This window comes from Acinonyx jubatus, chromosome D1 (assembly GCF_027475565.1).
Source record: "Acinonyx jubatus isolate Ajub_Pintada_27869175 chromosome D1, VMU_Ajub_asm_v1.0, whole genome shotgun sequence".
Classification (NCBI taxonomy): Eukaryota; Metazoa; Chordata; class Mammalia; order Carnivora; family Felidae; genus Acinonyx; species Acinonyx jubatus.
Window position 1 is genome coordinate 28,988,750 of NC_069390.1, and position 26,749 is coordinate 29,015,498.

A 26,749-nucleotide genomic window follows, 5' to 3' on the forward strand; every position below is an offset into this window, starting at 1 on the left:
GGTAGACACATTTACTACATTCAATGACATTAATAATTGTGTGGAAGGGAGGGACCTCTGTCCAGGAATAAATGTGAACACAGTCGCTTTTGTGACTAGGTCTCTTTAGAAGTTTGGAATAATTTACAAATAAAGGAAAAGTCCTTTTGACATTCAACAAAAGTGGTTATTTTACTTTTATTCTTTAAGGTGGAGTGCTTTATTAAAAAGAACAAGTGACCTGATTCTCTTAAGTCCTGGTTCTATCATAAACTAGCTATCCTGAGCCAATAAACTGCCATCGTTAAGTCTCAAATTTCTGTGTATAAAGTGTAATTAATATCTGCCTTACTTTCAAAGTTTTAGTTAGCACTTATTGTGTGTAACATAATATACAATGAATGAGAATGCTTTCATCTTATTACTCTCTGAACAAAATCCTTGTTTTACATGTGCTCACTTTAAAGGGGAAAGGCACTCTAAAAATAAAGCTCTTGGGGCACCTGGGTGGCTCTGTCGGTTAAGCATCCAACTCTTGATTTCAGCTCAGGCCATCATCTCCCAGTTCATGGAATTGAGTCCCGCACTGGGCTCTGAGCTGGCAGTGTGGAGCCTGCTTGGTATTCTCTCTCCTCTCTCCTCTTTCTCTTCTCTCTCTCTCTCTCTCTCTCTCCTCTCCTCTCCTCTCCTCTCCTTTCTCTCTGCCCTTCCCCCATGTACATGTGTGCACTCTTTCTCTCAAAATAAATAATAAAATAAATTTAGAAATAAAGCTTTTTTTTTTTTTTTTCCCGAGACCTGAGCTGAGGACACAAATATTGAGGTATATGTTTCTTAAGGCCACAAAAGTCAATCCCAGAATTTATAAAATTGGAGCCACTTGTGCTTGGTCTCATGTTACAAAAGAATATTTTATTTTGAGTAAGAGACAAGGTCAAGCCTCAAAAGATATAGCTCAAGTTTAGAGAGTCCAAGAAGAAGTATTTTCTACCCAGAAGTTGAGTTTATCATAAATTATACTTTTGTTTTTTGTTTGCTAAGTAACATTACAATATTAATGTGCACATCAACATGTTAGTCTATTCATAACAGTATAACATGGTGTAGTGGTTGTCAAAGTGTTTTTTTGAACACTGAATCTGTACGATAGGAGTTATAAAAAAGAGGGTTTTATAATCAAATGACTTTGGGAAATGTTACATTAAACTAAGTTACGTATTTTTTCTTGTTCCTTTAGGATTGCTATGTTACTTTAATTCTGAATCCCTAAGCATTATGCTGAGTTTCCTCAGCTCATTTGACTAGAGAATGCTTTGCTGACTTGGTGCATCTGATAGGAACAGTGTTACACAGCATGCATGTTGGACATGCCGGCATATCCTAGCCTATAAGATTAGTCACCAAAAATCACAAATGATTCCAATATTGCTTATATTTTCCTTTCCTTTTTGTTTTAGTATTTATTTTTGAGAGAGAGAGAGAGAGCAGGGAAGGGGCAGAGAGAGAGTGGGAAACACAGAATCTGAAGCAGGCTCCAGACTCTGAGCTGTCAGCATAGAGCCCAGTGCAGGACTTGAATTCACGAACCATGAGATGATGACCTGAGCCGAAGTCGGACACTTAACCGACTGAGCCACCCAAGTGCCCCTATATTTTCCTTTTCTATGTGTTCCCTTGCACTGCACCTCTGCCCCTCATTTCTTCCTTTTTTAATTTGTTACAATACTACCTCACTGGTCTCCTTTTTTCCACTCCATTCTGCATGTTACCTAAGAGTCAACTTCTTCAAATGTGCCATTTTCAATATGCCACTTTCTTTGCTGAAAAGCCTTTCCACTGTGCCCTGATTTACATTCCTTAATCCTGTCTTCAGTAAAACCCCCTGATCAGATGTTCCCAGCCTGCTTTTCTTTTTTTAATTTTTTTAACGTTTATTTTTGAGAGAGAGAGGTTGCGAGTGCAAGGGGGGATGGGCAGAGAGAGAGGGAGCCACAGAATCCACAGAATCTGAAGCACGCTCCAGGCTCCAAGATGTCAGCACAGAGCCTCACCCGGGGCTCAAACTCACGAACTGTGAGATCATGACCTGAGCCGAAATCAGACACTTAACTGACTGAGCCACCCAGGTGGCCCTCCCAGCCTGTTTTTCTAATTCAATATGCTGTTTTTCTGCTACCAAAAAGTTTACTCACTTTCTCTGAATCTGCTCTCCACTTTTCCATATCTCAACCTCTGTTCATGTGTTCCTGTGGCTGAACTACCTTTTTTTCCAATTCTGTTCATTTTGTCAAAGTCTTTTTGATATCCTATCCTCCTTTGCTAAGCCTTCTCTTGGAATCTCTGTCTTTTTTGAAAGGGCAAAAGAATGAACATTAATTTTTACTGTGTGCCAAGGACTTTTCAAGGACTTTGCTGTGCATTAAAAATTATTCCTTTGATCAGCAAAATTGTAAAAGCATGGTGAGTGGTACTTGTACTGTTGCTTGACAGGATGGACTCCTCGTTGACTAAGTCAGGCCTAAAGGAGTGGAGTCCTTAGCAGTTGGGCCCAGACACCTCCCAAGACTAATGGTAGCAAAATGTACCACAGCCATCACCCCAACCACCACATAAGAGGTTCGAGGAAAAGAGGCTAAGAGTTATGGGGCCACTGGTCTTTGTGGGAAATACAATGTTTATAGTGAGAGAAGATTCTACTCTGTAAAGCTAGTGCAAAGGTGCTGTTGGAGCTCCAACAGACTGGCTGTAAAATGAAAAGATTGGCATTTAATTCGCCACTAGACATCTGTGTAGGCAGAGAATGTGCTCATCCGTCCCTGTGCCTACTTGAGCAAGGCAGAGAGAACTAGGGAGGACTGGCAGGGCAGACAGAGGGGCAGTGGAGGAAAAGCGTGCATTTCCACGGGTTGGCCTAGTGGGGACGTAGGAAAGTCCCGTGCGACATGTGGCAGGCACGTTTCAGTCAGCTCGCTGGGGTACTACCCCAGATGATGTCCTGCTTGGCAAGGGAAGCCCGTCAGTAAGAGGTTGGTGAGGCGCACCACTGTGGGCAGGAGAGGAGGTGGAACAACTGCTGCATTCTGACGTCAGAACACACCACGGTGTGGACAACCAACCCTACGGTGCCCTCTGAGACACTCAGATATCTAGCCCTCGGGAGGACCAGCACTTGGATGCCTGCCTCAGAGGTAGTCAGAGAAGTAGTCATAATCAACAGGGGACCCTAAGAGTGGCCGGCTGTGTAAAGAAACACATACTCTGTTACCACTCCATTCTCCCCGCCCGTATAAGTTGGAGGAACTGGGCCTTACGAAGAGGAGAGAAAGCCCAAATCTTCATAACCAGACTCTATTCTCTAGTACCTTCAACTCCTCAAATGGTGATGATCCCAGTTTAAGCCTGCACTGAGTAAAGGGCAGATGAGATTTTAAACTGCACTTAAGATTAAAGTTTTAAACAATACGAATTTTAATAAACATGTGACCCCAAAGGTCGTTAAATAGGACAAAGATATACTAAGGAAAAGATTTGACAGTTGAAAGCCACCATGAGAACAAAGAAAATTGTTTAATGTCTATACTTCTAGAGTTGAGCTTCCTCAGTAAACTGGCTAAATAAACAGACCGGCCTTGACTCTTATTCCATACATATGAAACATTATACTCCGGAGTAAAAAAGAAAGTGGAGGAAGCAACTATCATGGCCTCTGGCCTTGTTACTTGCAAATTTCACAAATAATGTAAATGAGAATTATTAGAACCTATCTTGTTGGCAATTTTAAAGCACAGGTGTCAAGGGGTTACATTACATATTATCTTTGAATTCCCCCATTTTGGAGGGATGTGTTAGACAAGTTGACCCAGCAACTCCTCCATTATAATTAGTCAAGATTTTATAATAGCCATTTTAATTAAAATAGTGACTATATTAGCAATTATGATTACAATGAAGTGGTTGCAGTCCACATGAGTATTGTACACAATGAAATGTGAAATCACCTTTAATAAGGGAGATAAAAAGGAAATAAAGTCAGCATTATAGTAGACATTGGTTGACACTCCCTTATTCCCTGCCCCACACTATTTCTCCCTAGTCCAGCTTTCTCAAGGAGAGGTCTAAGCACATACCAAGAATACAACAGAGGTGACTGGTAACAGAGGTAACTTCCATTCCACTTCCTTGTCTGTGACAAAGAGGTCTGGGGTCCAACTCTATCATTAATTAGCTGCATAACCCTGGACAGGGCAATGCAGAGTGAAGGCTGGAGGAGACATGTGCAGAAGGTTACAATTCTAGGAGTATCCACAGATTCCCTCTGCTCTTCGTTTAATCTCTCCAGTCCTTTGACATTACTTCATAGAGAAGCCTATCTAGTTCCTTTTGATGCTCTGATTATATCAAGGCAATCACCTATTACAAGTAAGTACCCAAGGTATCTACAATCAATCAGTATCTTATCTTCTGGAAATCTGCTTTAAGACAAAGACTCCTGGGGTGCCTGGGTGGCTCAGTTGGTTAAGCAGCTGACTCTAGATTTCGGCTCTGGTTATGATCTTGAAGTTCACAGGATTGAGCCCCTTGTTGGGCTTTGCACTACCAGTGTGGAACTTGCTTGAGATTCTCTCTCTCTCTTTGTCCCTACCCTTCTCATGCTCCCTCCCCTCAAAATAAATAAACTTAAAAAAAATTTAAAAAGACAAAGACTCCAACACTGCACAGTGATTATAATTATGATTTGCTTTTTCAGCGAATGTGTCGTTTATTCATTCCTCTCTTTGTTCTCCAGTAAGGATCTCTGGGAGCCAGACTGCCTAGGTTTGAATCCTCAGTGTGCCCTTTACTAGAGTGACCTTGGATACCAGTAGCTTCATCTGTAAAATGTAGATAACAATGGGACATACTTCATAAAATCTTTTGAGGATTGATGAATTAATACATGTAAAATGCTTAGAACAGTGTCTGGCATATCAGATATTAGCCATTATCTTATTATTTATGGGTAGACTGGGTTTAGCCTGCAGGCAGTTTCATGGGTGTCACATAGAAAGGCCCAGCACTTGGGATTTCATGTTCTATGACTGCTGTTTTGAAATTTTTTTTAATTTATTTATTTTGAGAGTGAGAAATTGGGGCTGACATTCTTAATAACTGTATCTGTAGATTTGTGTTCTATAGATGGAGTCTGATGGGACAGTTGAGCATGTAAGGAGGGGAGGGGACTTGGCCTCTGTATGTAGCGTTCCCTCCTCCTGGTCTCCCACGATGGGTCTTCCACTGCCTGCTCTGCCATCTCCTGGGGCTTTAGCCCCCACCACTCTCCCATTCCTTGGCCTCCCTTTCTAGTGCATGTTGTTGCTCTCTGCCCCTGTTCAGGGCCTGGGTTGGTGCGGGAAGGGTCAGGGTTGGCATGCACCCCACATCTTGAAGTAGAACATGGAGGCAGCTGTCCTACCTAGGGTGGGCAGTATCACAGAGCATTTGGTGGGCGCTGGGAAGGGGCAAGCTTCTTGTCACCTATGATCCATTGTGGAGGTTGCAATGTGGAAATTGTCATGTTCCAATGCGGAGGATGCAATACCCACCCGATGTGGGTTGGGGCAGTGAGGCTGTAGGAAAGAGAGAAGACTGGCTCAATTTTCCCATCTCTGGCCAAGGCACAGTGTTATCAGTCTGGTGGCTGGCAGGAGGGGAACATGACATCTGATGGGCTGCTTGTACCCCCTTTCCTCCCTCAAGTCATAGGGAGAGGCCCCAGGGCATGCGAGATTCTGTGCTCTAAGAGTATCCAAGTGCCTGAAGGAGCATGACCTAAATTAGCAAATGGAAACACTACCGTAGGTTGGGGCAGAGACCATGGAAGAAAGGAAAAAGCTTCATATTTTAGTATTTTTTAAAAAAGTTTGTTTATGTATTTTGAGAGAAAGACAGTGTGTATACAGGGAAGGGGCAGAGAGTGAGAGGGAGAGAGAGAATCCCAAGCAGGCTCTGCAGTGTCAGCTCAGATCATGACCTGAGTTAAGATCAAGTCTGATGCTTAGCCATCTGAACCACCCAGACACCCCATATTTTTCTACTTTTAATAGCACTTTTTCCAGTTTTTTGAACAAAGAGCCCTATACTTTCATTTTCGTGGGGCCCTACAAATTATGCTGCCTGGCCTGCCTGCAAGGCTTACTTTCTTCCAAGAAAGCTTTTTATCTATCTAATTTTTTTTTTTTTTTTTTTTTTATTTTAGAGAGAGAAAGACAGAGACTGAGTGTGTGTAGGGGAGAGACGCAGAGAATCTTAAGCAGGCTCCATTCTCAGCACGGAGCCCGATTGGGGGCTTGATCCCACAACCCTGGGATCATGACCTGAGCCAAAACTAAGAGTTGGTTGCTCAACTGATTGAGCCACCCAGGCACTCCTCCACAGGAAGCTTTTAAAACAGGCACTTTTACTAGGCATTATCACTGAGAAGTCACAGATGCTAAGTTATTAAACTATGGGAATATAAACAATGATAATCACAAACACTGTTAAATTTTAAAGTGAATGACTCTAATTAAATTCATTCTAGTTCAACATTTTCAAGATTACCATTCTCCCCAATCCGTGTAGTAGAAATCAAGTACTGCCTCCTTCCTGAATTTTCAAATCTTAATGATTAACTTTCTGGACAAAAGAATAAACACTGAAAACAGACAACAAAAACAGTATTTTAAAAGTTTTCTGTGGGAAGTCTTCTCTTACTTCCAGTGGCCAACCTGGGTAAGTGTGCTTTTTATCTGAGGAATGTTTCAGTTACTTAAATATATGAAATACTGTGCATGTTTATATGCTGATGATACCAACTACAGTTAAATTATAATTTTCACCCAATAATATACTATGGAGCAACAACCTATTGTGAAAGCTTCTGATGATGGGATTGTGTATCAGGCTGAGATGGGGATATAATGGAAATGAGGAAGGCAATGGAGAGGGTTATGGTATCAGTCAGGGAGCAAGTAGTAAAGGTGAACTCAGGTTTAGAACAGCTAAGAAGTGATTGCCAATTATTTAAATCATAAAGGCTGAAAGATCAAGCCTGATAAAAGCAATAAAAATAAAATCAATAGTACCATGGTTCCAACGAACTGTAAACATGTTTTTAGTTCAGTCAACATTTTGGTGTTTTCATTTCAATATTGTTCTCAATCGAAGCATTTCATCTGAGAAATGATTTGCTCATTTATATTTTCTGATTGATTAATGTCCCCAGGGTGCTGCCAAATTAGAATTTGCTACCCCAAATATTCTCCACAACAAGACTTGCCACTGGTTCAAAAGTATGCTGAATGAAAGAAGGCAAATCCAGATTCCAGCTGAGCAGTCGGGAAGCATCATCATGGGTTGAATGGAAAATCAGGAGTTGAATGCAGTTTTAGAAAACAGATTTTTTTTTTAAGTGCCAAAATAGTGAAAAATTCTAAGAAACCAAAAGCAGTGTTGTGGTACAGTACTAATTATATTTGCTATAACCTATGTTGTAGACCATAATCGTATAATTTTGTTTCTTTTAATGGCAACAGGTTAATAGCCACAAGGAAAATCTTGCATACCAAGATCAAAAGGAACCTATTGGCATAAGGCATCTTGGCATCAGAGTAGATTTACACATGCTGACATGTCAAAGCCTTGAAACAGAAACTTCAGAACTTCCTCATGAATGCTGAAGGGAAGTCATTGACTTCACACTAGCTCAAAAGTGCATCTTTCCAGGGATAGCATTCAACCACACAAACAACAAAACTGGGCAAACAAAGCCTGAATATGTACTTGGAAATGAAAGTCAAGCAGAACAAAATATGAGTCAGCTCCTAAAGCTGCCACGTTTCAGATAAGAATCCAAAACTAAATACAAAATAGGGAGGTATCAAGCATATTGAATAGAGATTTTGACTGATGGGGCAGCTTATGCATTAGCAATAGCCCCCCATTCTTGTACCATGATCACAAACTCCCCTGGCCTGGCTTCTCAGGTTGGGCAAGAGAGCCAGGGGAACATGATTTCATTCCATCTGGTCCTTGGCACTTATCTTCTTTTTGCTTTATCTTGCAGTGCGAATCTGCTCATGCCCTGGTGTCCTCTCCAACTTTTCTTCCTACTTATGGTGCTTACGTTTCTTAAGTGCGAGGGTTCTACCTAGCATGTCACAGTTAGGACCGGGCACTGATGGACACTTTAAAAGGGCAATTTCAATGTTTACTTGTTCTGTTGAGTGACCTCAATTGGTTAGTTAGTACTATTCTCAGTTAAGGTATTAACTGTTTCAATGTGTACAAATTTTACCACAGGACTTAAAAAATTCTAAAGTTTTATTATTCCTTACCAGCTACTCCTTTGCTTAGCAACCGAAAGACACTTTCATTCCTTTTATCTTTTTTTTTTTTTTTTTTTTTTGGCCTGAGTAGGGCACAAGAGTGCTGGAGTGTATGCCTGCATCAGCGGGTTACCACTTCAGTACAATTCAAGCAAACCAATTTGAAAAAGTGCCAAACTATTTTGGGATTGGGCAGACAATAGTGACCCTTCATGATTCCATGAATAATGTAAACAGGGAACATATTGCTGAGGTCAAAGAAAAGGAAAAAAATTAAAAGTAATTGCCTAGAGAGAAAAAAAGAGGTGTAAGATTTTAACAGGGCAAACAACATTCGAGATGGAGATCACACTCTGTTTACACATTAAGTGTAGAGTTTTTGCTTTTCTAGTGGCAAAATTTTAATTATAATTACTTGTCTTGAATGTTTCTGATTTGACAGTCCCAGGACTGTGGTGAGGTTTTGTGTTTAACTCTTCCTTTCTGCTTTCTCTGTTACCAAGTAATTGTCCAGTTAAATAGGTGATGTAGTAGTTAGTATATCAAAACTATGTCAGAACTTTGAATGAACACTTGAAAAATACAAAAAAATTTTAGGCCATTCTAGTGATTGTTCAGTGTTGTCTCCTGATTTTTCCCAATATTTTATTGTGAAAAATTTCAAACCTATAGAAAAATTGAAAGAATTTTTTAAGATAACATTCATATAACCACATCTGAATTGTACAACTTTTTTTCTGTACTCAATTTATCATCTCTGTAAACATCTATCCAGCCACCCATCTATTTTATTTTTGGTGAATTTCAAAATAGTTTGTACATATCAGTAGACTTTACCTCTAATGACTTTGGCATGTATACCATTGGCTAACATTTATATTTATGATTCTTTTAAAAAATAGGTTTATTGCAGTATAATTCATACACTATGAAGTTTACCCTTGTGGTTCCTCTATATAACAAAACTTTTAGTGGAGTTGAACCTTTTTTTCCTTCTCTCATTATTATATATGCCAAATAATAATTGTGGCAGATCTTCTGTTAATAAACACACAAAGCTGTAAGTTTTGGAAAGATCAAATTTTCAGATTTGGAAAAGACCTTCTCCTCCAACCCTAATCAAATGAGGAATTTCATTCCTAGAATGATAGACAACATAATTATAACCCTCAAGTTCAAATCTGAGCCATTTACATAAATGATGTTTCGCCTATAATGATTCCACAAAAACATGACATTGGCTGACCACTCGTTCAAATACTACCACAGTTTTGCACCTATTCACAGGTAAAGATTGTATTTTCCAAAGATAACTGCACAGCACCACCCATTCCACATGCTCTTGTACAAAGTGGTCTTGTAAAGTGTGATCAAATGGCAGCAAATGGCATCAAATTAATTCTTTTCCCCTTTAATCTGGGTGACTGTTGCAACCAATGGAGTATGACAGATGTGATGGTTTATAATGGATCATAAAAGACCAGGCAGCTTCTACCTTGTTTTCTAGGACACTCACTTTTAGAAGCCTGAGCTGCCATCTAAGGAGTTCAACTGCCATGTAAGGTGAGGCCTCCATGCTGTGAGGAAGCCCAAGCCATGTGCTCTAAAGGCTACATATAGGTGCTCTGGAGGACAGCCTCAGCTGAGGTCCCAGCTGATGGCTGGCATGCACCACTAGACATGGAGTGAAGATACTCCTGGTTGATTACTACCTTCAGTCACCAAATCTTTCCAGCTGAGGACCTATCTATCATGGAACAGTCCATCCATGGAGCATACTTGCTGTGTCCTGCTCAAGTTCCAGATCCACAGAAGGCTTACATATAATAAAATTACTGTTTTACTCAGTAAGTTTTGTGGTGGTTTGTTTACACAGCAATATAACCAAAACAGTCATTCTCTATTTCCCACCCTACAAAGCAAACCAAAAAGCACTGATGTCTTTAGAAGAAATATATAATTTTTGCTTGGCAGATTTATTTGCATACAGGAAGTACATCAAAAGGATCATATACCATGATCCAGTGTGATTTATTATAGAGATGCAAGGATGGTTCAACATCTGCAAATCAATCAATGTGATATACCACACTAATGAAATGAAGAATAAAAATCAATAGCAAAACTCCCAAAACAATCTGATTAAAAAATGGGCAGAGGAACTGAACTGACATTTTTCCAAGCAAGACATATAAATGGCCAACACTACATGAAAAGGTTGCTCAACACTACTAAACATAAAGGAATTGCAAATCAAAAACACAATTGAGGTATCACTTCACACCTAATAGAATAGAATGCCTATCATCAAAAAGACAAGAGATAACAAGTGTTGGTGGGCATGCTGAGAAAAGGGAACCCTTGTGTATTGTTGGTGTGAATGTAAATTGGTGCAGCCACTATGAAGAACAGTATGGATGTCCCTCAAAAAATTAAAAATATAACTACCAGGAATTTAAGTAAAAGCTTAAAAGAAAAAGTTATAAACAAACAAATAAATAAAAGAGATGGTTCACTTTGCCTTAAAAAAAAAAAAAAAAAAAAGAAACGCCATATGATCCAGGAATTTCATTCTGGGTGTATATCCAAAGGAAATAAAATCACTATCTTGAAAAGATATCTGTACTATCATGTAAGATTGCAACATTATTTACAATAGCCAAGACATGGAAACAACCTGTGTTCACTGACAGATGAATGGATAAAGAAAATGTAATATGTTCATATAAGTATATATACATATGTATATGTACACACATATACACATACATACATACTGTGGAGTAGTATTCAGCCATAAGAAAGAAAGAAATCCTGCCATTTCTGACAATGTGGATGGACCTTATAGGTATTATGCTAAAGAAGAAAGTCACACATAGAAAGGCAATTACTGTTTGATTTCACTTATATGTGGAACCTGAAAAAAATTGAACTCGTAGAAACAGAAAACAGATTGCCAGAGGGGGGACAGTGGTGAGGGAAATGGGGGAAGGTAGTCAAAAGGTACAGACTTCCAGTTATAAGATAAATAAATACTGGGGATGTAATGTGCAGCATGGATGCTATGGCTAATAGTACTGTATTTTATATTTGAAAGTTGCTAAGAGATGAAACCTTAAATGTTCTCATTACAAGAGAAAATTTTGTAACTGTGAGGCAATAAATGTTAACTAAACTTATTGTGGCAATCATTTTCCAACGTATATATATATCAAATCATGTACACCTTAAACTAATATAATGTTATATAACTATTATATTTCAATAAAACCAGGAATAAAAGAAATATATAATTATTGTTAATCAGCTCTATCTGCATATAGAAAATATCTTGTAAGTTATCACTTCAGGTGTTTAATATTTATGCAGGTAAATATAAAATGCTGTTTTAAGAATTGCATGACATTTGTCAATCAGTTGCAGCCATTGGCTGGACAGTAATATTAACTGCCTACATTAGGAAATAAATACAGAATAAACTAACATGTTCAAAAAAGGGATTTTAGTTGACTGTCAGCTCAGTATGAGTCTACTATGGATGTGGTTACCTAAAAATCCAATAGATTCCCACATCCATAAACTCCTTTTCAAAATAATACTTTTATTTTTTATTTTTAAAGTTTATTTGTTTATTTTGAGAGAATGTGTGTGTGAGTGGGGAGGGGCAGAGAGAGAGGGAGAGAGACAACCCAGAGCAGGCCCCAGGCTGTCAGCACAAAGCTCGATGTGGGGCTTGAACACAAGAATGGTAAGATCATGACATGAGCTGAAACTAAGAGTCGGATGCTTAACAGACTGAGCCATCCAGGCACCCCCAGAATAATGCTTTTAAATGTATAAAATAAAATACATAAAATACACTAGTTTACAAAGGAAACAAATTGCATTGAAATGTTATCTAATAATAAATTCATTGATCCTATTCATTTGATATAGGAATAACTTTGTTTTTAAAAAAAATTTTTTTTAATGTTTTTATTTATTTTTGAGACAGAGAGAGACAGAGCATGAGTGGGGGAGGGTCAGAGTGAGAGGGAGACACAGAATCCGAAGCAGGCTCCAGGCTCTGAGCTGTCAGCACAGAGCCTGACGCGGGGCTTGAATTCACGGACTGCGAGATCATGACCTGAGCCAAAGTCAGACGCTCAACCGACTGAGCCACCCAGGGGCCCCTACTTTTTAAATTAACTATTAAATAGTAAGAATAGCAGTAGGCTTCATACATACAGCAAAGGAAATTAATATAAATGGTATTTCAAGATACATGTATAGTTACAATCTTACACGAAAAAAATCTGTGCTAACGCTAATTGTGGTTTATTGCCTATATTCATAATTAAGAAAACATTAAATTTCAGTGGGAGGTTAGGAATATAAAGAAGAAATTCTCTTCCACCCAAGTTCCTGGAACACCTATGTTCTGTCCATGAATTCTTTGTTCTTAAGTTCCTTCAATATAAAACAATTTATGATTTCATGGGCTTACGGCATTTGTGGCCTCCTTATTCACTTTTTCCTTTCTTTGCTGCTGCTTATTTAACAAGTTGGGGAGAAAGGTTAGAACAAAAAATGCATGAAAGTCTAGACTGGGGGCAGTTTTTTATGTTCAGAATTGTCTATCACCTTCTTACCATTCAATAAAATCTCACCCATTATTCCAGGCCTAGTTCAAGCCCTGCTTTCTCTACTAAGATGGTATGATCCATAAAGACTTCTCCATTCTCTGAATTCCTACTACACTCGGAAGGCAGTTAACCCTCATGTTAGAATTTAATTAATCTCTATTTCATCCACCATCAGTTTTGTCTCCTCATCAGCCAGGGAATTTCTAGAAATTAAGAGTGTTTGACATTTTGTCTTACCTGAAGCACACTGCGAAGAACATTGTAGACACATGTTTCCTTATACAATGTCCATCCTACCTGTGATGCTGTCCAGCTGTGCAAATCACTTATATGGCTATGGGAAAATGAGACTACATGTATTCTTTACTGTCACTGTCAACCATAATGGATCACTGAGGATGGGCTATACAAGGTGTATCTTCGACACTAACAATAACTTACGTGGCACTTAACTATGTGCCAGTTACTCTTCTAAGCATTTTGCATAATCATTTAATCCTCTCATTTAGCCCCATGATGTAGGTACTATATTGATCCTTATTATACAAATGAGGAGCCCAAAGCACAGGCAATTAATAAAGAGATGGAATTTGAAACCAGGCATTTTTTTCCAGAGCTAGAGCACTTTACCACTACACTGCACCACTACTCCTGACATTCATAAATACAAGAAATCCTTGTATATCCTTGCAAGTTTAACACGAAATCACTCATCATATAATTAGCTTTTCTTCCACTGACCTCCTATATCCCTTGACTGGATAATCGTTAACTCAGCCCTTGTACTGATAGAATTTTATTACAATAATTGCAGCTACTATTTACTGAGTACTTGCTATATGCCAGAACCTGGGCTAAGTGATTTCATGTATACTTAATCTCTGTAACAACCTTATGAGACAGGAAAGGAAACCTAGGCTCACATATAGTAAAAATTAAGTAGTAAAAGAACAAGGATTCTAAACCAAGCCTATCTTAATCTTTATTTAAAGCACAATGCTTTGTCTTATTTCTACAACTGGGTTATAAATGCCTTAAAGGTAGGGATTGTGTCTCATACTTGCTTGTTGATTCCATAATACTTTGAATGTCTTGGTCCTTTGAAAAAACATTTCTTGACTGATAGATACAATTCACATTTCACAGAATTTAGCCTGGTGTAGTATGAAAACTTTGGGATCTCTCATTAACTGTGTCTTTTGGGAATACTTAAAGTAATCCAGATTTAGCTTTCTTGTCATTAGAAGGGGGAAAATATACTTAATTATAGGAGTGTTTAAAAGGCAGGAATATTTGTAAAATACATACTAGTGTCTGCCACATAGTAAGTACTCAAAAAAAAAAGCTAGTTTCTTATCCCCCCCCCTCTTTTTTTAAGTTTTATTTATTTAGAGACAGACAGAGATGAAGCATGAGTGGGGAGGGGCAGAAAGAGGGGGAGAGAGAGAATTCCAAGCAGGCTCCATGCTGTTAGTCCAGAGCCCCATGTGGGGCTCAATCTCATGTACGATGAGAGTATGACCCAAGCCAAAATCAAGAGATGGATGCTTAACTGACTGAGCCACCTAAATGCCCTCTTACCCCTTCTTTGAAATTGTTTTTTGGTCAGGTCTACAATGATTGATTTTAGTATACAATTTTGTAAAAATGTTAATCTTTCATCCTGCACTTGCGATTTGTAATACTTAGTCTAATTCCTCTTTTTTCTTTTTCTGAAAACCAGCTCAAATGATACATATTATTTTATTATTATTATTTTTAAAGTTTATTTATTTTGAGAGACAGAGCGAGTGAGCAGGGTAGGGGCAGAGAGAGAGGGAGAGAGAGAATCCCAAGAGAGAATACCTCCATGCTGACAGCATGGAGCCCAACATAGGGCTCAATCTCACAAAACATGAGATCATGACCTTTGCTGAAATCAGGAGTTGGAAGCTTAACTGACTGAGCCACGAGGAGCCCCAATATTAGTTTATTTTAAATCAGAGAAAGACTTCCTTTCTGAGCCAATGAAGTCATTCTGTCTCTACGGTCTATCAAAGTGGTTACTGTGAGCAAATATGAAAGAAATGTAAGAATGGCAGAATAATGGTCCCTCAAAGTTGTCCACATCCTAATCCCTGGAACCTGTCACATGTTACTTTACATACTACAGGGGAATTAAGGTTACAGATGGAATTAAGATTGCTAATCAGTTGATCCTAAAATAGGGACTGTGTTTATTCTAGTGGGCCCAATGTAATCACAAGGGTCCTTAAAAGTGAAAGAGAGAGGTAGCAGAGAGAACCAGAAATGGCAGTGTAAGAAGGATTCAGTCTAACATTGCTAGCTTTGAGGAAGGAGGAATGGGGTCATGAGCCAAGGAATACAGGTTGCCTCTAGAATCTGGAAAAGGCAAGGAAATGAATTCTTCCCTAAAGCCTCCAGAAGGAACTCAGTTTTCCTGACCCCTTGATTTTAGCCCTTTAAGACTCATTTTGGATTTCTGTCCTCCAGAACTGAAGAAAATAAATCTGTATTGTTTAAGCTGCTAAGTTTGTGGTAATTTCTTACAGTAGCAATGGGAAACTAATACTGTCTGTAAATAATACCACAAATTTGGAATTGTGAAAAACCAAGTATGTCACTTAAAAAAAAAAAAAGCTCTACTCATGATCCCAACACCAAGAGTCACACATTCTACAGACTAAGTCAGCCAGGCACCCCTATATGTTGTGGTTTTAAACAACTTTCAAGGGACTATATGAATAATAACAATGATATTTCTCTTGATTACTTGGGTACTTGATACTGGGTATAGAAGTCAAGTAAAATGCAATATAGTAAAATTTATCACATGGATTCATTAATAAAACTTATTTTTAATTAGCTGGATTAGAGACAAAAATTTTTTTCTTTGCAATCCATTCTTCAGTCACTAGAAATGTCTTTCTACTTGCAAACACATTAAGATAAAAATAAGGAAAGAATTTTAATTACAATAAGAGAGATTTTTGTTTAGGCAAAGAAGGTTTTTTAAATAGTTTTTTTTAATGTTTTTTTTATTTTGAGAGAGAGCATGCATGCACGTGGGGGAGGGGCAGAGAGAGAAGAGAGAGAATCTCAAGCAGGTTTGTACTAAAATGTATTGCTTGCTTCTCAAATCCCTTCCCTTACCAAAATTAACTACTTTTACAAACATGAAACTTCTTCTCAAATCTTACCAGTCTCTTCTATACTATCACAGACTTTGGTCATTCCTAAATCTCTTCTTATGGCATCTGTACTCTGCCTGGAATGTTCTTTCTCTTCTCTGCCCATTCAACACAAACTAATCTTCTCTAAGCATCCACAGCACTAATGTTCTCTAACTGCATTTTCTCTTCTATTGTGCATTATTCTGTATTATTTGCATGTTATTCATCATTACTTCAGGTTTGTATGTTTTATTTCCCTGTTAGCTCCTTGATGATTGATGATGGTTGATGTGTACATAGGATTTATTATGTTTGTCTCTACTTTGTATTTGTTTGAAGCTTTCTATAATAAAAAGTTAAAACAAACAAACAAACAAACCTAGGGAGGTACTCTTGTATCACCAATGCATCCTTTCAATTTCTAGGTTTCTCCTTCCCTAGCAGTATAAGGTTGGTTGAGTTAGTTTGCCTCTAAAGCTATACCTCTTTTGGTTGAAGAAATGTGATGTAAAAGAAAGGTATGATACTATGCCCAGAGGCTCATGGCCTTGACTGACAGCAGATTTCTATAAACTGGTATGCATCATTCAAGATAAAACTTCACTATTACTCAGTAATGAGAAGCACAAATAATTCAACTCACTGCTTAATTGTTTATATAATCTTTGAAAACTCTGCTTCAATGCTATTGATATAGGATTCTTTGTTAACATATTTCTGGAAAGAAATGATTGACGCAGAAGGTTTTCATCAACATTTAATAAAGAAAAAGTTAGAACCTACAGTAAAACTTACTATTGCTAGTTTATACTATAAAGTATTAAGAACACAAAATGTTAATTAATTTCTAATTCTCTATTCTATTATTTAGATTTCATGAAGGTTGATTGGACTTGATCCATCATTTTACGGAAAATTAATTATTTCAAATACATGCACCACTTTATGCAACCTGCCTGATTTGCATTGAGGAAAATTCAGCAGAAGTAATTGAGGCACAAGCAAATACTGGCACTGACTGAACTCAATTTTCATTCCAAATTTCTGCAAAATCCCAAGGCACAACAATATCAGATGCAAGGGGGAAAACAAACAAAAGCAATGTGAAAAGGGAACATGAAGAGAGAATATTACAAGAATCAGAGAACAAAGGGATTGCAAAACTATTTTAGTGCCATAGATGAGCAGTGAGGGCTTCATTCAGGCAAGGTGGAATAAGATATCATATGGCATCCTGACAATTGATGTCTTCATTTAAATGTAAGAATTTACATTCTAATTAGAAAGAATTTACATCTTAATCAGAGGCAGCTGTATTATCTTGTTACTGTTTTTTTCAAAGGTAATGAACTAAAGTACTGCTGTGCTTTTTCAACCAGAAACTAAATAGACAGCATCCAGTGTTATTTTATAGCTTACCTGCTGTAAGCTGTTATTAATATTTTCAAAGATTAAATTTCTAACTAAAATCTTTTAAAAATTAAAATTGTATTTGACATTACTAGAATAGTATGATAAGGACTTATTTAAAGTGTTTAAACAAATCCCTTTCTAACTTGTATTTTAAATATACTTATCAAGCTAATAGAAGCCTCTTATGATTTATTAATATAATATTGTTTTCATTTGGGAGGATACAGAAAAGCTACTAAAGCAGATATGCATCATATTTTAGTGAAACCCTGTGGTCCTTAAACTTACAGGCTATAGGAGATAATTTAATGCAAAACTTTACCTTATAAAGAGCATTTAAAGTGTATTCTTTTTCTTCCTGTGATGTTTAACAAGGAAGGAAAACAAATATGTATAAAAGGATAATATTTTGCTTGTTCTGTGCTATTTTGTTACTATCACATTAAGAACACTTAAAAATGTAATGTTTCACAAATATACACAATTCTGATGGTGTCCAGGATTGCCATATTAGTGAAATGAAAGAAAATAATGCATTCAAATTCATACTGTTCTAGTCTACGTTGTTTATAATGATGGTAGCTAGACTTGGGTATTGGTAGTTGGTGATATCTTTGCAAAATCAAGCCCATCATTCATATGAGAATCAGCATGAGCTCACTGACCCATGGTTTAGAAGAAATTGGGCTTGGCCTAAAAGAAATCAAGCAGGAGAAAATTACAAGTGTTAATAAAAATGTAAAATGCCACCTTTGTCCCTAGCACCATGCATCTTTAGGTTACTGATACTTATTTTCATCAGCTGCATCATTAATACAAAGTTGTAGTATGGACCAATTTTCAATATGCGGTTTATGATTTAGTTCATTATGTAATATAATTTTTTATTCAAGGGAAGGGAAAGAAAAATAATAAGAGACTAAAGCTGTATCTACTGGTCTATTTTAAATGAATAGCATGGTTAATTTGGTCAAAATATTTGATTTAATAAATCAGAGAGTCTAAACTAATTCCAAAGTACAGATTTATCTTTATTATCATACTGATTTTCTGGATCCATACATATAAAAAACCAGATCACAGGCAAATATGTTATACTTTAATAACAGTGATCTCAGGTGGATAAAAAATTATGAAATTAATTTTAAGGTGGCATTTTCCTAACCTAGGCCACTCTGATGACAAAGAAGTGATAATTATTAGTTCACTGGTGCTTTTTCTTGTAGCCCACTAAAGACAATTTATAGAGGAAATGATTCAGATAGGCCTGACTGAATTACTAGCTCTGAAAGACGGCTTTATACTGCTGTCAGAAACTGTCAGCCCACTTCTGAAAGGTTGATTTGTCAATGGCTCTTCTGTGTATGATCTGTCATAAGGGTACCTAATACCACATAGTATACACATAGCCTTCATTCTCAAAAGTATCCCAAATAAGTTTTTGATTATCCCTAGCTTCTATGGAAATTGTTTGCTTTTTCATAAAGAGTATCTGAAAATAAAGTACATTTTGCTACATCGATGTATGATTCAAGTGTGATATAATAGACTGAGTTATAGTACATCAGAGTAGTATACCTACCTTCACCAGTTCTCCTTGTGTCCCGTGTTTACTGTAACTATATTCATTTCCAATCTAAAGGAGCATAATAAAACATAATATATGACTCCTCTTGCTCTCTTGTTTCCCTTACCATTTTGGGCTTGGATATCACAATTGTTTCTTAAATAGACTCATATAATTCCTCCCTCCTGGAACTGACAGCCTGAAGTCATGGGTTCTAGTCTCTTCTATTATACTGTAAGCTCTGTTAGTTACATGGTATATTACAAGCATGGATTCTAATCCTGATTCTGTCACTATCTGAGTCTTGTTTTCCTTATCTGTAAAATGAAGAGGTGTGAAAAGTTTATTTCAATTGTCTTTTCCCCTAAAATCAAATGATGTCATTCTTATTCATTGCGTGTACTTATTGTGTTTTAGCTATTTCATGCCTATTAACATATCGTTCTTCCTTCAACCCCAACCCCAAATACTTTTTGCCTTTCTGCCCAACCAGATCCTGTTCCTTTTTCAAAATCCCTTTCAAGTCTCATCTTTTCCACAATGTGGCTTTACTATAATGCTAGCCAATGATAATTTCCCCCTCTCTAATTCGAACATTCAATAAATATTTATTGTCTACTCTGAACCAGCGTGTTGGGGGGTGCAAGAAATTAATAAGAGAAACATGGCCCCTGTATTAAAGGAACTTAACAATATATTAAGATAAGAAGCTAGTAAAAAACCCTGAAGATTATGAATAGTACAAGGCAGGCAACAAACAGCTTGCAGAGGGAATATGCACATGTACATTATTTATATAGTACAATCACAGAAGGCTTATTTCCTATAGTATTCTTGGCATACAATGACAACTAATAATTTATTATGATCTTGAATTGGTATTTGACTTGTCCTGAGTATAAATCTTGTTTCTCAAACAAGACTTCAGTAATAAGGACACTTATTTTTGTAGCTAATATAAACTGAATATTTAACATGCACCAGTAATTGTACTGGGCAATTCACATGTATTTTATCATTTAATCCTTAGAAGTAGGTAGGAATTTTTATTATTATCTCATTTTACTCAAGATGAGGAAAAGGAGGCTCAGAATTAGACTGGGATACTTGCTTAAAGTTGGACAATCACTAAGTGGCAGAATTGGGACTAAAATCCATGGTGTCTGGAAACACTGAAGTGCTTTTTATTAATTATCATGATAAACTCTTTCTTGGAGACAGAGATCATATTTAGTGGTTTTTAGTATCACATACCAGGCACTTAACACTTACTTGGCTCTTTCAGTAGGCATTAAACTTCCCCGGAGGCAGCTTCCTTGTTCTTGCATAAACTTAATTGGCCTCTGAAGACTTTTCTTGGAGACAGAGCCCTTGGATTGAAAATTCTGAGTAAAGGTATTTCAAGTCTACTTTCTACCATGGCTTCTAATCATCTTGTTTCCAACTGGCACCAAGTTGTTGTATGCATGATGTTTTACTACTCAAGACATTTGGTTTTATGTGAACCCTACACCAGCAATTGCCTATTTTGAGCTTATACTCTCACTCAAATGGTTTGACTCAAATACTGGAAATATTCAATGATAAGATGTATAGATCAGAGAATTGTTACATAGTAAACAATTTAATAAAATCAATTAATCAAGCCCCCCCCCCCCTTCACAGAGTTGGAGTTAGGTTTCAAATATTTTAAAGACCAAAATGATGTGCTGTCAAAGAAAGTCTATATTTTAATTTCATATATAGATAAGAACAGGAAATAACTCATGTTTTTATTTCAAATATAATTGTGAATGCCAATGACACCTTTCCTTGCACACTTACTTGATTAGTTACACTAACAAGCGAAGACCTTAGGCACAGGTAATGTAGCTTAAAGAGTAGCTTAAGGGAGGGGCACCTGGGTGGCTCAGTTGGTTAAGCATCTGACTTCGATTCAGGTTACAATCTCATGGTTTGTTGAGTTAGAGCCCCATGTCAGGCTCTGTGCTGACAGCTCAAAGCCTGCTTCAGATTCTCTCTTGGTCACCCTCTGCCCCACCCCCACTCACTTTCTGTCTCACTCTGTCTCTCAAAAATAAACATTTAAAAATTAAAAAAAAAAAAAAAGAGTAGCTTAAATGAAAGAAGTATATTTGATTCATAATGAGCTTCAGCAATTTTATTGTGGTTTTCTTAGGAAGAAGCCAGAAGTTTACTAGATTCTGTAACTCTATTGCTTAAACCTTCTTTTCCACTGCTGGAAAAAAAATAACATCATCTCCCAGGGCATTTGTACTGATGTACTAGAGCTTAAAAAAGCACCAGTTTATCAATTTATTGACTCTTATCTTTCCTGGAAATAACTGTAACTTCTCCTCTAGATCTGGCAAGATTATAGTAAGTATTTTATTTATTTAGCTTTATTGAGGTATAACTGATACACAAAAAATTGTACTCACTTAATGTCTACATCTTGATGATTTTGGGCATACACATATACTTGTGATTATATCACCACAATCAGAGCGCTAAATATAAAATATAAAAAGTTTGTGTTCTTTCATAGTGGAGTTTTTGTCTTTTTTTTTTTCTTCTTTTTTTTGGTAAGCACATTTAACATGAGACCTCTCCCCTTTCATATTTTATTTTTTTAATTTAATTTAATTTTTTTTAACATTTATTTACTATTGAGAGACAGAAAGACACAGAGTGTGAGCAGGGGAGGGGCAGACACAGAATCTGAAGCAGGCTCCAGGCTCTGAGCTATCAGCACAGGGCTCAAACTCACAAACTGCGAGATCATGACCTGAGCCGAAGTCAGTCGCCCAACCAACTGAGCCACCCAGGCACTCCTCCCCTTTCATATTTTAAAGTGTACAATACAGTATTATTAACTACAGGTACTATGTTGTACAGCAGACTTCTAGAACTTACTCATCTTTCATAACATGAATTTTATGCCCATTGAGCAACAATTCCCCATTTCCCCCTCCCCTCAGCCCCTGGCAACCACCATTCCATTCCCTGCTTCTGTGAGTTTGACAAGTTTAGATACCTTATATAATATTTAAATGAAAATGTCCTTAGTTAAGGAAATAATGTGACATTGTCAATAAAGACTTGAAATCTTTCATGCGATAATCTGCAATGTGGACAATATACTTGTAGTTAACGGAGAACTGACTGTTTAAATTATGCCTTGAATAACATGCTACTAAAATTTTAAAATCTAAATTTAAATGTCAGAAGTACATTCCATGGGCTTAAATAAAAACATCTGAGGTAAGATAGAACTCTTTACTGGCTCCGTGGCATTTCAAGAACAAGGAAATTGCCTAGAGGATAACAGTAAGCTTAACAAACAGAAAAGGAAGTAGTCAAGATACTTTTAAGATGAATAAATGAGAAATCAGAAAACAAACAGATTAATAAAAACAAAGAGAATTTAGGAATAACATGGAGTTATAGGTTTACTATTCTGCATTACAGACAGAAATTCTTTTTTTTAAGTTTATTTATTTTGAGAGAGAGAGAGTGAGGGCAGGGGAGGGGTAGAGAGAGGGAGAGAGAATCCCAAGCAGGCTCCACACTGTCAGTGCACAGCCCGACACGAGGCTTGAACTCATGAACTGTGAGATCATGACCTGAGCGGAAACCAAGAGTTGGACGCTTAACCGACTGAGCCACCCAGGTGTCCCAGAAATTCTTTAAAAATATAATTCAAGATGGCACAAAAACATACACTCAGGTCAACGGAACAGAATAGAGAATCCAGAAATGGACCCACAAACATATGGCCAACTAATCTTTCACAAAGGAGGAAAGCATATTTTATGGAATAAAGACAGTCTCCTTAGCAAGTAGTGCTGGGAAAACTGGACAGCGACATGCAGAAGAATGAACCTGGACTACTTTCTTACACCATACACAAAAATAAACTCAAAATGGATGAAAGACCTAAATGTAAGACAGGAAGCCACCAAAATCCTCGAGCAGAAAGCAGGAAAAAACTTCTTTGATCTTGGGCACAGCAACTTCTTACTCAACACGTCTCTGGAGGCAAGGGAAACAAAAGCAAAAATGAACTACTGGGACCTCATCAAAATAAATAGCTTCTGCACAGCGAAGGAAACAAGCAGCAAAACTAAAAGGCAACCGACGGAATGGGAGAAAATATTTGCAAATGACATATCAGATAAAGGGGTGAGTATCCAAAATCTATAAAGAACTTATCAAACACAACACCCAATAAACAAATAATCCAGTGAGGAAATGGGCAAAAGACGTGAATGGACACTTCTCCAAAGAAGACATCTAGATGGCCAACCGACACATGAAAAAATGTTCAACATCACTCATCATCAGGGAAATACAAATCAAAACCACAATGAGATACTCCCTCACACCTGTCAGAAAGGCTAATATTAATAACTCAGGCAACAACAGATGTTGGCAAGGATGCAGAGAGGATCTCTTTTGCACTGTTGGTGGGAATGCAAGCTGGTGCAGCCACTCTGGAAAACAGTGTGGAGTTCCTCAAAAAATTAAAAATATAACTATCCTGTGACCCAGCAATTGCACTACTAGGTATTTATCCAAGGGATACAGGTATGCTGTTTCAAAGGGGCACATGCACCCCCATGTTTATAGCAGCACTATCTACAACAGCCAAAGTTGGAAAGAGCCCAAAAGTCCATCGATGGATGAATGGATAAAGAAGATGTGGTATATATATACAACGGAGTATTACTCGGCAATCAAAAAGAATGAAATCTTGCCATTTGCAACTATGTGGACGGAACTAGAGGGTATTATGCTAAGCGAAATTAGCCAGTCAGAGAAAGACAAATATCAGATGACTTCACTCATATGAGGATTTTAAGACACAGAACAGATGAACATAAGGGAAGGGAAGCAAAAATAATATGAAAACAGGGGGGAGGACAAAACATAAGAGATTCTTAAATATGGACAACAAACAGAGGGTTACTGGAGGGGCTGTGGGAGTGGGGATGGGATAAATGGGTAAGGGGCATTAAGGAATCTAGTCCTGAAATCATTGTTGCACTATATGCTAACTAATTTGGATGTAAATTAAAAAAAATAAAATTAATAAGAAAAAGGAAAAAAAATATAATTCAAGAACTTGGGCAATGACCCCAGGTAAGTTACTTAATTCCACAAGGCACAAGGAAGTCTACTCCTGTAAGACAACTACTAGCATTCTCTACCTGGGAGTACAGCCAATCCATCCCCTATAATCTTAGAAGCAGATTAAAACAGGAAATAGTAAAAACCAAAACCAAAACCAAAACCCATACATGGTCTATATCCACGTAAAATGCAAAAAGCCTAACCACGAATCACTCAACATTTAAACATTTAATTATCCATGGCTACTCAACAAAAGAAACTTATACCTAATGAAATGTTTTATAAAGCACAGAAAAGATGACTTTGCAATAGAATTAATACCCTCAAATGAGTAAAATAGGAGGTTAGGAAAAGAATCAATTCGAAAACATAGAAAATAAGAATATGACTGTAAAAAAAAAAAGTTCAATTAATGAACAGAATGGATACAACTGAGGAAGAAATTAGTGAACTAGAAGATAAAATAAAGGGATTGTCCCAGAATATAAATCAAAAGGGAAAGAAAATAAATTATTAGAGAAAAGTTATGGACACTAGATCTAGAAATTTTAACACTTGTTTAACAGGCATTACAAAGGAAGAGAAGAAAGAGAATGGTATGGAGGAAATAATTTGGGTATAAAACTGGGAATTTATTATTATGTTAAAAGACTGAAGGCGAAGAATAAGAAGCGGAAGAAATACTCAATTAAAAACTTTCATAAACTAGGGGCGCCTGCGTGGCTCAGTTGGAAGCATCCGACTTCAGCTCAGGTCATGATCTCATAGTCCGTGAGTTCAAGCCCCACGTTGGGCTCTGTGCTGACAGCTCAGAGCCTGGAGCCTGCTTCAGATTCTGTGTCTCCCTCTCTCTGACCTTCCCCCATTCATGCTCTGTCTCTCTCTGTCTCAAAAATAAATAAACATAAAAAATATAAAAAGTCTTTCTTAAACTAGAAAATAGAAGGAAACATCTTTTAACTGGAAAATGAGACCTACAAATATCTAAAATAAATTTCATTTTTTAATGGTAACACAATACAATAAATCATATTGATATTAGGAACAAAGAGTGGTGTCCAATTTCACCATTATATTTAACATTATACTGCAAATCCTGGACAATGCAATTAGATAACAGAAGAAAATACAATATATACTTATCAGAAAGAGAGAGACAACGATCATTTGTAGATCACGTATCATTCACCTGCAAAATTCAAGAGACTAAATGGAGAAATGATTAGCAATAATGAGATGGCTCAATAAAGTGGCTGGATACAAGATCAACATTTAGCATTAATACAAAAATGTAATGAAACAGAAAAAGGATCCTGTTCACAACTGTTAGAGAAAAAGCCTCAGAAAACATTTAGGAATAAACTTTATATGAAATGTGCAAAGACTATTCACTCCTTTCACAAATATTCACTGAAGAGGCAATGGGAATAGAAGGGGAGGAAAGAAAAACAATGATAAACTGCCCTTACAAAATATATTGGGGTAAAAATGTCAATGCAAGAATCACACCAGTAAACATAAAAACAATAAACTGGTGAGTACAATGAAGAATTACATGGTATGTTGAGGGTATGCAAAAGAAGAAACTGATTTCGTTAGAGAGGTTGTAAAAGGTTTCCCTGGGCAGGATAAAATACTTTGGGAGCTGCAGGAAGAATTATCTAGGCAGGGGAAAATGTAAAAGGTATTTCAGGAAGGCTCAATAGCTAGTGCAAAGGCCTTGTGGCAGAAGAGAACAATACTATTTTAAGGAATTAAAACTAAAAAATAAAAAGATGTGTGGTAGGCTGTATAATGTCTTTGCATGCTCTCAAAGATGTCTATGTCCTCAATCCCTGAAGCCTGTGAAGATGTGACGCATGCCAAAAAGGATTTTTCAGATGGGATTAAGTTAAGGATCCTGAAAAGGGGAGATGGTCCTAAGCCCAATGTAATCACAAGAATCTTAAGAGAAAGGCAGAAGGGTCCACGTCAGAGGAAAAGTGATGTGATGATGGAAGCAGAGGCTGGAGTAATGTGGCCATAAGCTAAGGAATGCACGCAGCCTCTAGAACTGGAAAAGCTTCCTTTCCAAATGGGTTCTCCCCTAGAACCTTCAGAAGGAACTAGTTACTGGTACCTTGATTTCAGTCCAGTGAGACTGATTTGGGGCTTCTGATTTCCAGAACGATAACATAATAAATTCGAGTTATTTTAAGTTACTGCATTTGTGCTAATTTGGTACAGCAGCAATCAGAAACTAATATAGAATTAGTCATGTATTACTTGCAAAATTTAAAGAAAAAAGAAAGCATCAACAATTAATGTAGAATGGATCAATTCTTACCCTGGAATTGTATAACATTTGTGAATCATAGTACACGATAAAATAATACATTTTTATAAAACAGGTAAATGATATGAGTCCATTAAATTTTCCACACTTATGACACACAAAGATGATTCAATATTTGTGGAACATAAAAATTTTTTTTCAATATGAGGCACCTGGCTGGTAGAGAATGTGAGTTT

At 37.1% G+C, this 26,749-nt stretch overlaps 1 protein-coding gene across 6 annotated transcripts in view; it reads right to left on the minus strand.

The window, feature by feature from the left end:
- ELP4 (elongator acetyltransferase complex subunit 4) overlaps window positions 1–26,749 on the minus strand; it is a 243,507-nt gene that overhangs the window by 44,897 nt on the left and 171,861 nt on the right. The window contains exon 10 of one of the 6 annotated variants that reach the window (XM_053203336.1): window positions 22,079–23,137. The exons of the other annotated variants lie outside the window; for them this stretch is intronic. Coding sequence (XP_053059311.1) covers window positions 23,123–23,137 — 15 coding nt within the window. The 3' untranslated portion in view covers window positions 22,079–23,122. Of the gene's footprint in view, window positions 1–22,078; window positions 23,138–26,749 lie in introns of those variants that run through there. 6 annotated transcript variants of the gene reach the window in all.